The sequence below is a fragment of the Petaurus breviceps genome, unplaced genomic scaffold, assembly GCF_028583685.1.
Source record: "Petaurus breviceps papuanus isolate PSGF00001 unplaced genomic scaffold, PetGlider_PUasm1.0 138, whole genome shotgun sequence".
NCBI classification, from domain to species: domain Eukaryota; kingdom Metazoa; phylum Chordata; class Mammalia; order Diprotodontia; family Petauridae; genus Petaurus; species Petaurus breviceps.
Window position 1 is genome coordinate 11,479,875 of NW_027185694.1, and position 14,255 is coordinate 11,494,129.

At 39.1% G+C, this 14,255-nt stretch overlaps 1 protein-coding gene across 2 annotated transcripts in view; it reads left to right on the top strand.

The window, feature by feature from the left end:
* The window catches only part of COL15A1 (collagen type XV alpha 1 chain), a 197,300-nt gene that overhangs the window by 164,807 nt on the left and 18,238 nt on the right, over positions 1 to 14,255 (top strand). For both annotated transcript variants that reach the window (XM_069105698.1, XM_069105700.1), the window contains 4 exons: positions 341 to 430; positions 639 to 688; positions 814 to 915; positions 9,031 to 9,175. In XM_069105698.1, the coding sequence (XP_068961799.1) occupies positions 341 to 430; positions 639 to 688; positions 814 to 915; positions 9,031 to 9,175 (387 nt within the window). The remainder of the gene's footprint in view (positions 1 to 340; positions 431 to 638; positions 689 to 813; positions 916 to 9,030; positions 9,176 to 14,255) is intronic.

The window sequence follows — 14,255 nt, forward strand, 5'->3', positions numbered from 1 at the left end:
AAGAAGGGAGGACAGTGAATTTTCTAATGGGGGTGAGGGGGGAGGAGAAGAGGTAGAAGGATAAATGCAGTCATTATATTTTTGTTGTTGTTGTCCAATCTCTTTCCATTTATATTGTTACAGTCATTGTTTATATTGATTTCTTGACAACCTCTGAATTCTTCATATTTGTCATTTCTAATGTCAGAGAAATAATCTGTGACATTCATGCAATACAATTTTTAAGCCATATCGCAATCAATGGGCATCTGCTTATGATGCCCTTTTTAAAAACTCCACCATATTCTGTGACCATTTCACAAAGAATTAAAGTTATTTTCTGTATGTTTTTAAATGTCAGGCGTTAAAGGAGAAAAAGGTTCCTGGGGCCTACCTGGGCAACCAGGCCCAAAGGGTGAAAAAGGAGATGAAGGTGAACCAGGACCACCAGGTATTTTAAGTGTTACATCAGACTATATTATTTTCCTCTTATGTTTTGAGAAATGCAACTGAACTAGGGCAGAGATTGCAACTGCTATTAACCCTTAATGTCAAGGCTGACATTACATTCTAGTGACATACAACAAAAAAATTAAAATGTTTACCTACTGGGAGATCTTTTAAAATAGAAATGATCACTTTTTAATGTTCTCTTTCAGGTCCCCCGATTCCTGTTACATACTTGAAACACTTTATGGATAGAATGAAGGTACTTATTTCTTCACTTACTATTTGCTCTCTGCCTAAGTACCATTGCATTAGGGTTACTGGGCTTATGAGATTTAGCTCATTTTGTTCTTTATCCTTAAATTTCTCAATGGTGTTTTCTTTGAGGGTGAGTCTGGAAACAAAGGGATCAAAGGTGAAAAGGGAGACTCCAATGGTGGATTTTTTATGCCTGGGCCCCCTGGACTGCCAGGAAGTCCTGGACAAATGGTAAGTAATATATCTTTAAGATTATATCCCTATGGAGAAGTCAATTTTCTCATTGGAGATTATATATTGCATTAGCAATAATTAGAAATTAGACCAACACCTCAATAGACTCACAATTTCTTCAGTGTGAAATATTTTCTCCATCTGTGCATACAACAGTTAGTGCTTTTTTCAAAATTCTGTGTCCTTGTCTTTCTGTACATCTTCCATAGAGGATTTACCTAATGCCCTAGAGACTTCCCCCTATTTCTCTTAATATCATAGAATTATAGGATAATAGATTTTGAAGCTGGAAGGGATCTTAGAAATCGTCCCCTTATTTTATAGATGGTTACATTACATAATACATACATTACATAAATTTTCTGAGTTCCAGCTCTCAGACATATGCTAGCTGTGTGACCCCGGGCAAGCCACTTAACCCTGTCTGCCTCAGTTTCCTCATCTGTAAGATTAACTGCAGAAATAAATGGCAAACCACTGTAGTACCTTTGTCAAGAAAACCCCAAGAAGAGTCAGACATGACTGAACAACAACTGAACAGCTCAGAACAGCCTATTTGACTTGTCCAAGATCATGGAGATAACTTGCAGAGTCAAACCTAGATACTCTAACTCTAAAACTAATGCTAGTGCAGTTTCTCTTCCTCAGTTTCATCACATGACTAGTTTACTTCTTCTTCTGGTCACACATGTCTTCAATAATATGTTTTAGGTCTCTTCCGGCATACCAGCCAAGACCTGGTAATGTGCTGTGGGTCTTTTATATCCACTGTGCATTTCTCCATTGCCTTTTGTGTCCTCTGAAATTTTTCTTCTTCTGAAATTGTGGTGTTCCTTGATTCCCAACAAAATAGCATGAACCTAAGAAAAATGGTGGTTTAAAAAAAAAAAGGGCAAGTGGTTTAGGATTATTGAATTTGGGGAAACCAATGAGCCCCCAAATTAGAACTCTATATAATAAATTAAAGCAAAATATCTTAATCCAAAGGATAAAAAAATTCAAATAAAATGTCAGACTAGTTGCAGAAAAAGTGGGGGGTAGAGGACTCAATACCATGTAAGCAGCTATACCATAGTTAAACAGAACTTGTAGATTCCATAGTTAAATAGAACTTCTAAATTCAAAACATGAGTCATTTTCCCAAAAGCAACTAGACCAAATAACTGTGTCAAACAGAAACTAGACAACAGAGTCTAAACTAAAACTCATAGGCTTCCTCTTTTTGACTACTTACTATGTGACTTACTAGGCTTCACCATTCTCTCTAACCTTATCCCATCCTTTAGTCACCTAGGTTTACTAGCTGGTTTCTAGACTATCTTTTTTGCTTTTTTTTTCCAAGGCAGGAGAGCAGGCCAATTGGGGTTAAGTGACTTGCCCAAGGTCACACAGCTAATAACTGTTAGGTGTCTGAGGCCAGATTTGAACTCAAGTCTTCATGATTCCAGGGCTGGCTCTATTCACTGAACCACTTAGCCACCCCAGTTTCTATAATATGTTATTGCTATTTTCTGTGCCATCCAAAAACCTCTTTCAGATCCTTAGAGTGTGAGGCAAAATTCTGACTGTGGGAAACCTATAAAAGATAAAACATCAACCATTGCTTTTAGACTGTCATTCACTTGCTCTAGAAAGGAATGGTGGCAATTATCTATTGGTGCAGGCAAATACCCAAATTTACTGTTACTAATAGCATCAATCCACATTAAAAAGAAAACATAGATAACAAATGCATATTTCCAAGATAATGAGATGGAACTGAATAGATCGATACCCCAATGAGTGAATCTATTGATCCCCATTATGAACTGGGCAGACACTACATACAGACAATAAAATAGGTCTAGAAGTGGATAGGGAGAGAGAGGGCTGCGTCACATGGAGGAAGCTACACAGATTCTCAGTGATTCAATGTGCTCATGAACTAAAAGCCCATATTTTGAGTATCAGGATTATCCTTAAAAGATGCCACACAGCCACAAATCATGTAATACATTGGCTTCAGAAGAACCCAAACTAAAGATGACACAAAGAACAATAAAAAGATGCATGGTGGGTATAAGAAGACTGACTGGAGCATATTGCCAGTAATGACTTATTTCACAAGAAGCAGCCTAAAAAAACATATTCCACAGTATGTCTTAACAGGAAGTGGTCCAATTATGTAGCAAAAGCAAGAGATGACCTAACATAGTGCTAAGCATAATTGGAATTCAACAAATATAGGTTGATTTGTGGATTGCAATGGAACAGGATCCAAACTGTTGAAAATGTTGCTATCCCTTCCCATTTTAAAGGGAGCAACATATAAATACCATATTATATGCTAACATTTAAAAAGTTGTTGAGTCCTTTCCTCCTACTCTCCTTAAATGGCAGTTTACCTTGTCTGTGTGCTCCCAAGAACGGTCCAGCAAATTGGTCACTAAGGAGAGAATGGATGCTATCCTGTTGAGGATTATATATAGGGTATGGGCTGGAACTTGATGGCCTCTGAAGTCCCCTTAAGAGTTGAATTCTATTATTCTTTTTAAATAGAGAAGTTGAGGGGTGCCCAGCCAATGAGGGAAACTGAAAAGGAGCAATCACTTTCCAAACACTGGGTCCACACTGCCAAATCCAGCACAAAACATGATTGGGAAGATAGAATACAATCAAGATAGTGGTTTACCTTTTTTAGTTTCAAAATGTCAACATTAACATTGTAAAAGTATTCACAAAATTTACGCATATAATTAAGGATGATTCACATAGCTTAAGAACTTCTGCTCTTACCTACAATTCAAGATGTAATAATGATCATCAAATATTCATTTGAACATCTGCAACATCAAGATACCATGCTATTTTCTGGAAAAGATAGATAAGTTGAGTCTCTGTCCACAACAAGTTTACATTCCAACTGGAGACACAGGACTCATAGATAAAGAATAAGACAATACTAGGTGGTATATGCCATGTCCCAAATAAGTGGTATGTCCAATTACTGCTACAGCAGCTGGTAGGAGTGAGTGAATGAAGCTCATTTGATAAGTGCTTACTATATGCTCGATACTGAATTAAATGTAGGGGTGCAAATATAAAAGCAAAGTAGTCCCTAACCTCAAGGAGTTTACACTCTAAAAGGGGGAGAGAACATATACAGGGAATGATGACCAAGGAAAGGTGCTTTGATCTGGAAAGTCACAAGGAGAGTGAGTGAAGGCACAGGGCAGTGTGACATTTATCTTTCCATATGCAAAATTATTGATTTTCTTACTGTCCTCAGAGCAGGAGATTGATTAAAATCCTACAGTTAGAGCTGGGAAGGACCTCAGAAGCCATATAGTCCAATCACGTCATTTTATAGATGAGGAAATCATGCCTTGGGGAGGTTAACTTGCCCAAGATCACAAGGGCAATAAGTGTCAGAGGCACGATTAATAAGGGAAACTCAGCTACTCCGACTTCAAAGCCAGGGTTCTTTCCACAATACCAAAAGGGTACATGGCAGCAGAGTAGATAGCAAGAAAATGGCTGGAATGGATTGGGATGTGAAACATGGTCTGTTCTGGGGCTGGCTAGATAGAGTGAGCTATACTCACTCACTAATCAGAACAGATCAGCCCTAGGGCAGTCATCAAAATCCAGCCAGGTACTAAGGCTTATGTCCCTTTAAGCACCGAGTAGACGGGATCCAAGAGCTGCCTAGGGTTGTTAAAAGGCAGCTTAACCTGCCAAAGAATATCCATCTCCATCTGTCTCTCTGATTTCTTTGCACCACATGATCAAAAAAATGAGCTAACATATGTAAAGTGATTTACAAACTTTAAAGCACCATATATACATATTAACTATTACTATTATCATTATTATTGTTCCCTTCAAGGCAACTCACTCCCTGATAGACACTAACTAGGTTTTTGGTTCCCCCTGTTGGATCTTTTCCATGGCTTATTTGTCTTCCCATCCCCTCTCACTTTACTTAGGTAGCTAATGAGAAATAATTCACCTCATTGGCAACCCTGTGTGATCTCTGTCCATACCTTAGAGGATTTCTGGTAGCCAACTTCCCTTTCTCCTGAGGCTCTGCCTGGATAAAAGGACTACTGCTTCCATTTCTACCGCCTCTAACTGGGCCTCAGTTGTGGGAAGGTGTCTGAAAGACCCAATTAAATGCTAACGTGTCAGGTGATTTCAATATGCAATTTGGACTAAAAGAACAGTCCTGGCACACTTAGAGAGCATTATGGCCTCTTAACATGGCTTTCAGGCAGAAAACCTTATGGGAAAATTTCCATCTTGCCAGTATGACCTGCTAACAATTAAATGTAATTAATAGCAACTAACTGCCAGCAATTAACTGAGAAAAATGGTACCCTGTAGGTCCAGGCTGAATTCTTCAATAGAAAACTCAACTCTTAAATAAGATTTCAGGCTAGTGATAGCCTGTGCTTTCTTTATTTCACCTGGGACTAGCCATTTGACCCATCAGTCTTCTGCAAAAATTCAAAGGTGGGATGGAGGTGATGCCCAGTTTCCTGGTCTGTCTACAGTTATATGGACCTCTGGGCAGAAGCTTTTTCTGTCAGTTGCCTTAAAATTGGTTCTTTATTAAACCTCTCACTGAGAAAGCTGCCAGGTGAGTAATACCATATATCAGTGAGGATAGTCCTTTACTAAGGCAGATACACAGACTTTGTTCTGGGCCTAAGAGTTCTAAGGAGTAATCAAGACCTCCACTGAGAGAGTTGGGATAGAATTTTAAAGCTGAAAATTATTTCAGAAGTCATCTAATCCAACCCAAATCTGAAACATGAATTTCCTCCACATTTCCAACTAGTTGAGAGCTGGGTTTATGAAGACCAAACATTTAGTATAGATGTGTGAAATGAATTTAACATTATCCAACTGTGCCTTTCCTTTTGTGTTGCCATACTGATTCCTTGCAGCAGAAAAATCACTTGCTCACTGAGCTTCCCTAGCTGGCCAATTAAACATACTACCTCCTTTTAGCCATCTTAAGATAGCTCATGTATGGTTAACATAATGAAAATGTGTAACGTCTGAGGTTTGCAATCCCCTCGTTGGAGTTGCTTCTCACAGAATCCATTGATATTTGGTTGCCCCATATAAAACTGTCGTTTCTTGTAAATTATATAATATGGATTTTGGTGTTTCTCTTGTTATATCTTAAGAAATTATGGGCAGTATAGGGGAGAGATTTGACTTGTGATTTTATTGGTCTAACAACCTCCTAGGTAAGGAAGCTCCTATCAGCACAGGTCAGTGCCTTTTCTGAAGCTTATAGTCTTGGACAGTTGCTTAGAGCTCAGAGATATCCAATGACTTGTCATGGGTTACTTAGCCAATATGGGGCAGAAGTAGGTCTTGAACTTGAGGCTTTGTGGCTATCTCTATTCACTGCATTCCTCTCATAGGTGATGTAAGCATCTTGACTCTTCAAGTGTTTGCAAGCCATCATATCTGGAGAGTTGACCAGCATAACTGGGCTTTTAAAATTCTATAAAATAATTTTGCACAATTATTAATCATCTATTGAGGTAGTATGGCACAATAGATAGTTCTAGACTTAGAGTCACAAAGACCTGGATTTAAATCATGCCTCAGATATTTACTGGATACAAGACCCTAGGCAAGGTATTTAACCTCAATGTGCCTCTGGCAACTTCCTAGGAGTTATCTATGAAGTCAAAGATAGATTGCATTCTGTATCTGCCTGGAATTTTCCACCCCAAGAGATCCTCACATTGATGGAAGCAAAGATCTTTCCACAATTCCATTGTATTTGTATGCATTATCTAATTAGAGATTAAAGAGGACTTACTTATTTCCAGTAGTCTTCAAAATCCTGTCCCTGTTTCTATTTTGAATTTAGTAAAGATTGAAAACTATATCATTAAATAGATGCATTGCTACACACTCTCATTTTATGTCATTATTTTTGACATCTAATATTGCTGATAAGTAAATAAAATGTTCAAAAGAGTCTGCAACTCATTTAATTTGACAGATAAATTATTACCTCTTTTATAAATAGGCAAACAGGCTTATAACAGGGATGGTTTCTCACAATAGCATCTTCTGATTACACAGAGAATGACAAGAAGTTGGGGGTGGGGGGGCAAGCTGACTCATTCCTCTCTTCACTGTAAGGTTAAGGGATCTATAATTGTTTACTCTTGTAGGTGCTTCAGGTGCCCAACTGGTACATTAATTACCTAGAGGAAGTTTTCCCCAAACTTCATTTTTTTAACAGTTTCATAATGTCCCTTCCTAGGTGGGAATCAAAAGCTAAAGAATACAAATATTTCTTCTTTTGTTTAGGCTTAAAATAAGATATGATTCTCTCTTCTTAAGCTAATTATTTTTTAAAGAGACTCTTAATTCAAGAGCTTCTATTGTACAGAAGAGAACATTTAAGGTTTTTTTAAAAAAAATCTATCCATCATTATTTGATGGGGTAAGAAAGTGCTACAGTTTCTTTTTTAAAAAAAATTAATTGTTTTAACTTCTAGTGACAAGTGTGCAAGCACTCATAGATTTGAGCAAGAACAAAATAAAGCACATGTGAAAAATGAAAACAATGCAGAGAAATAATATGCAAAAATCATTGTAATTGTATGTAAAACCAAACACATCCATTATTCCTCATTGTTAAATGAGACACAAGCTATGAATGTTCGTTTAATAATGTAGAAACAGTGGACTGCAGAAATGTGGTGTACTGGATTGAAAGCTGACCTCCAAATCAGAAGGCTTGGGAAAAGTCCTACCTCTGACGTGTACTGTCTGGGAGACCTTGGACACATCTAAATCATAAACCAAATTCTAAATTCAGTAGAGAGAATTTCTTTGGCATTCTTTATATCAATGAAATCACAGGTGTAGACATACAACCCTAACAATTGAACATGAATCTCAGTTCCTGTCAAATGTTGCTTTCACTTACCAAGTTAGTCAGGGTGTATGTATTGCTTTCGGTTCCTCTTTCTTTACTGTGTTCTTTTTATAATGTAACACTGACCAGTCTGGCCCCCAATGCCTGGAAGCCAGATCTGTTACATATCCCTCCTCCTCCTGGTTATCTGGTACCTGTAAAGTAAAGGGAAACTGAGGGTGCTGAGGTTTTCTGCAAATCACTTCAGCCCTTACCAGTGGACAATCCCCCAAGGGCTTGCATGGTCCCCTGTACCCAGGTTTCATTCAGCTACTTACTTGCCAGATTAGTTTTTACAAAGAAATATTTCCTTCAAAAGGCATAATAAAAAATATACAAATAGCATAACTCAGTTCCTAATTCCAAGTCCCAAAACCAAGTTGGTTTCCAATCTCAGGCACCCTGACTTCTTGGGGCTTCCATCTTCCTGTACCACCTGGTCTGCAAGTCTAGCTCCAAGATCATCAAAGCTTGAACTCCCCAGTCTGGTGGGATTTATCTCCAGCGTTTAAAACTAAGAACAAACCAAACAAAACCAAAACAAACATCCAGCCCCTTTCTCAGAACCAGGGTAAAAGTGAGGAAAAGGGAAGGTTTCATCCCCCTCCTACTTCAGTTCACAGTGACACCCAAGGGTAAACTGTGATCTTCACTCCCTGGATGTAGCAGAAAGGAAGAACCCAAGAAAGAGAGCAACCATTTCAATCTGACCAGTTTAAAAGATACAACCTGCTTCGGGTACATAGCCAATCAAAGGAAGTTACTCCACCTACCATGTCTTAGGGGGATCATGTCGAAGCAGGAGCCTCAGTGTTAGGTGATCTGAGCATGTGCACTGCTTGTGACAAGCTCTCTTACAAATATAACTTAATTGGATTTCTTTGCTAACATGTTCTATACCTCCTGGTACAATCTCTTCAGACTCTCTGGACAGTCATGATAGCACTAATTAATCCAGGTGCCTGGGATGATGCTTGACCACTGTCAATGTGGAGGAAAAAATTTTCATGAGGTCATTAGTGAATGTTTAATTACCACATTTCTTGCAGGAAATTTAAGTAAAAAGTGAGAAATTTAAAAACTTTTCCTTAAAAGATGTATTACTCAGAAATCGAAATGTCAAGGTGATTAATTGTGTCCTTTCCTCTGTCACTATGGGTTTGCCTTACTAGGGCCAGAAAGGTGATTCTATCATTGGACCCAGAGGCCCCCCTGGGGCACCAGGTTTGCCTGGCCCTCCTGGCTATGGAGCTCATGGACCCCCAGGACCTCCAGGACCCCCAGGGCCACCAGGACCTCCAGCGATATTGGGATCAGGTTAGTAAAAGCAATCACTTCATTTATGGTTCATTTGGTCTTTGTGTCTCCAATGTCTGTCACACAATAGGTATTTAATAAATGCTTGTTGTATTAAATGAACGTTCTGCCTATGTTGTCTTTGTTAATGTCACTCTTATAGTCAGAGGTGGATTAAGTAGTCCATTCTATCAGGGATAGTCATATTTTTATGAAAAAAGGTTTCTCCAAGAACTTACAGATACATAAAGCTTAGAATAATTTCATATGTTTATGCAACTATTGGCAATAAAAACTACATTACTATTTCAATTAATTTTTAGCTTAGAGTTGATTTAGGGTGAAAAACACCAGTGTAACATGGATCAATTGACAACATATAATTTTTTATCTGATGGTTTGAACACTATTTTTTTCTCTCCAGATGTGTCTATACACACACACACACACACAAACATATATACGTATATGTATATACATATATGTATGCATACACACAGACACCAGTAAGTATAGGAATACTCTTAACTTCCCTTTTTTTAGCAGCTTACAGATGTCCTAAACTTCCTGTCTTTGTGTCTAGATAACCCTTCTTTAAGTCATAGAAAGAAAAATGAAAATAATACACAAAAGTAATATCAACCATTAAGTAACCCACAAGGATGACCCAGTCATTTCCTCTTCAACAAACTGTGTCTCAGAGCTCAAGGCTGAAGTGTAGTTTGCACTCGGACTTTATAAACAACATAATAATATACTACTCAGCTCACTCATCTATTTTAAGAAAAGCAGTTTTTTGTAAAGTACTATATAAATATAATTTTTTGGATTTATCTTTTGTTCAAATTCCTGTTGAATTTGTCTATTTCCACATAACTTGAGTTATTATACATTCACAAGTTATGCAAGTGATTCAAGCACTTATGAATTTTTCCCCAAAATCAGACAACTGGGGGAGAGGGGAGCCAGGGACTGGACCTACAATTTCTTTGGTATCAGTTATTCCCAGTAAGGAAAACTTCTACCCATGAAGGGTACTTGCTCTGATTTAGAGTGTTGCTTGGGGGTGCACTGGGAAGAGTTACTCAGAGTCACACTCCCAGGTCATCTCTCTATTCACTACATTACTCAGGCTCTCCTATTACCTTCTCACAAAGTAAAGGTTGTTATATTTCCTTGTGTATCCTCACAGTACAATGTCCTACACAGAATAGGTGCTTAATGAGCACTTCCACAACTTCATGGGCTAAAGGAATCTTAGGGTTAGAAAAGAACAAATTGCTTTTCTAATATCAATCAATTAATCAATCATTTATTAATTAATCATTATGGGCAGCTAGGTGATACAGTGGATAGAGTACTGGACCTAGAATCAGAAGGCCCCAAGTTCAAATATGCCTCAGATACTTGCTAGTTGTGCGACCCGAGGCAAGTAAATCACTTAACCCCAAATGCCTCCAAAAGCAAAATGAAACCAAAAGACCCTAGTATATGCCAGGCACTATGCCAGCTGCTAGGGATAAAAGAGTAAAATTAAGCAGTTCCTGCCCTCAAGGGGCTTACATCTATTGGGGGAGACAACATATACATATGTTAAAATAATAATATTTGTAACTAGCATTTGCATAGCATGGTAATGTTTTCTAAGTGCTTTGCATATGTTTTCTCATTTGGTCCTCACAGTAATCCTGTGAGGTGCTCTTCCATCTATTTTGCTGATGATGAAGGGATGAGGGGAACTAAGGATGAGGGAGGTCTGGTTGTCTTGTCCACGGTCACATAGATATATAAAATAAATTCAAAATGAATTTGGGGAGAAGGGCACTAACAGCTGGGAGGGTCAGGAAAGGCTTGAGATGAAGGTGATGTTTAAACTGAATTCTGAAGGAGACAAAAGATTTTAAGAGTCAGAGTAAGCAGTGAGAAGGAGATGTACTCCAAGCATGGAGAAAGAAAGCTAGTGAGAAAATATGGAAATTGGTGGGGCAGCTAGGTGGCACAGTGAATAGAGCACCAGTCCTGGAGTCAGGAGGACCTGAGTTCAAGTCCGGCCTCACACACTTAACACTTACTAGCTGTGTGACCTTGGGCAAGTCACTTAACCCCAATTGCCCTGCCTTCCCTTCTCCAAAAAGAAAGTATGGCAATTGGAGAGGGTGTGCCACATGTGAGGAACAAGAAGTTTGACTGGACTATAGAGTTCAAGAAGGGGAATGATGTATATAGCAAAGTTGGAAAGGTAGGTTGAGATAACATCATGAATGGCTTTAAAAGCCAAATGCACAAGAAAATATTTGTTCCTGGAGATATTCAAGAGCTCTGGAGTTTATTGAGCAGTGCTAGGAAAATCATGTTAGCAATTAGATAGAGGATATACTGGAGCAAAGAAAGGTTTGAAGCTGAGAGGCCAATTAGAAGGTTGCCATAATAGTCTAGGTGAGAACCTGAATTATCATGGTAACTGAATGAGTAGAGAGGAAGGGGCAGATGCCAGGAATGTTGTTGAGATAGAATCAACAATATTTGGTAGCTGATTGGATATGTGGGGTGAAGGGAAGAGTGGCAAATGTTGATGTTGTGAATGTGAGGGACTAGCAGGATAGTGGTGTCCTTGACAGAAATGACCCCAGAAGATTAGACCACATCTCCTTGAGAGAAAGATGAGTTCATGTGATGGGCTTTGTTTACACTACTATATTTCCACGAACCCAAATACCAGGCAAAATGTTGGGTGCCGGCAGGATGCTTTTACTGTCTTCCCCTTCTCTTCCTCAGTACCCAGTTCCCCTTTTCAGATCCATGAGAGTCTTCAGTATTGGGTCCAGGCAGTGTAAACCTAGGAAAATATGTACAAAAGAGTTCCTGCCAAGAGACCAGTGCTTATTTATAAAAAATCTGCAAACAAACCACACCTTTTAAAATGACATCTGCCCTAAATGTGAGTTTTCCTTACCTCTGTTGCAACTACAGACATCCTGATGTATCCTCTCAGTTGAAAGTCCTCTATTTATCCCCCTAACTAATAAAACTGGGAACTTTTAATGTCCCAAACCCTACTTCACCTTTTTTCCCCCCAAAGGAACAGAAGCCAGGAGCCAGAGAAGTGTAAAGGAAGCAATCTGACGGGCTTTCCATGATAGCCATGCTTCTTCCTTTTACCTGCCAGCTTTCCTTGCTCTGTAGACGCCTCATTAATAACAGGGAGGAAACTGCAGGTCTTTTCAATGTGTTTCTGGGAGAGAATAATAGATGAAAAGGAAAGAGAAGTAGTCATGGCATGGGCCACTCAGTAGGAGCTCAGAATCTCCTCTTCACCATTCCCAGTTAGCCACACTTCTTGCTGTTCCTTACATGTGACCCACCCTTGCCTGTTTCCTAGCTTTCCTCCTCCATGCCTGGAATGCATTCCTTCTTCACCTCTGATTCTTAGAACCCTTTATCTCCTTCAGAATTCATTTTAAATGACACCTTATACATCAAGCGTTTCCTGATGCCCCCCAGCTGCTACTGCCTGTCTCCCCTAAATCACTTTGTATTTTTATTCTATGACTATTTGACATGCACATATTCCCAATAACTTGTCCTCCAGCTTCTACTTGAAAACTACTAGTGACAGGGAACTCTGCCTCCCAAGGTAATCTGTTCTTTTTTTTTTTTACTACCTCTAGCTGCAAGGAATTCTTTTTCCTTATATTCTGTCTCTGCCACTGAAATTTCTATCCACTGGTTCTTATTCTGCCTTCTGGATGGATAGTCAGAAACAGAGAGAAATACAGAGAACAGACAGACACAGAAACAGAGACACAGAGAGAAAGATTGAGAGAGACAGAGAGCATTTATGAAGCACTTACTCTATTCTAGGCACTATGCTAAGCACCGAGAATACAACACAAGCAATAAAGATGGTCTCTGCTCTCAAGGGACTTTACATTCAAATCGGGAAACACAAGGAGGGGAAGCATATGAACAAGGTGAAGTAGTGTTCTGCACAGTCAGGTTCTGAGCCAGGTTAGAAGTAAATAAGGGGCAGGGGACTTCCTCAAATGGAGATTTTGAAGAACAACTCACCAGTCAGAGGCAGAGGCAGACAGAATCTTTTCCCCTTTGTATATATTGTAGGTACATAGTTGTTCGAATGTGTTCTCTTCTGTTAGAGTGTGAGCTCCTTGAGGGCAGGAACTGGGTTTTGGCTTTTCTTTGTATCTCTGGTTTTTAGTTCTATGCCTGGCCCCAGTAAGCCCTTAATCCTTCTTCCATGTAAACAACCCTTCAGAAGTTTAAAGACAGGAGACATTCTCCCTGTTGGTGTCCTCTTCTTCAGACAACATTTAGTCTGAGGTGAAGGTGGTGTTTAAACTGAATTCTGAAGGAGACAAAGGATTCTAACAGTCAGAGTCAGAGGTGAGGAGGGGATGCACTCCAGACATGGAGGAGGAAAGCTTGTGAGAAAGCACGCAGAAAATATGGGAAAATATTCCCAGTTCCTTTAGATGATTTATTTGACCTGGTCTCAAATCATTACATCCTACTCATTACAGATTTAACAGGCCCATCAGCATGTTGAATGAAGTCTTTTAAAAATTTGTTTGTTTGGATTTTTTTTCTTTTTTGGAGGAGGGAAGGCAGGGCAGGGCAATTGGGGTTAAGTGACTTGCCCAAGGTCACACAGCTAATAAGTGTGTCAAGTGAATGAGGCCAGATTTGAACTCTGTTCCTCCTGACTCCAGGGCTGGTGCTCTATTCACTGTGCCACCTAGCCACCCCAGAAAAAAGTCTTAATCATATTGACAAGTTGTTCTTCTCAAAGTCTCATTGACAATTATACAGAAAAAAATCTTCTGAATGTTTGCAATTTAATTCGCGATGGTTCATTAAGATATTTTTCTATGTATTGTTTTTGTTTCCCTCCAAGAAGTTGATGTGGGGGGGAACTGGCAGAACGCTGGTGGGATATTTGTATCTTATGGAGCATGGTCAATTAGAAGATGACAAATGTCAATTCCATGAGGCCCAGCCAATTAAATTAAATGCTGGGGAGAGGGGAGGAAGAGGAAAGGGGGAGAAAGACAGAGAGAGAGAGAGAGAGAGAGAGAGAGAGAGA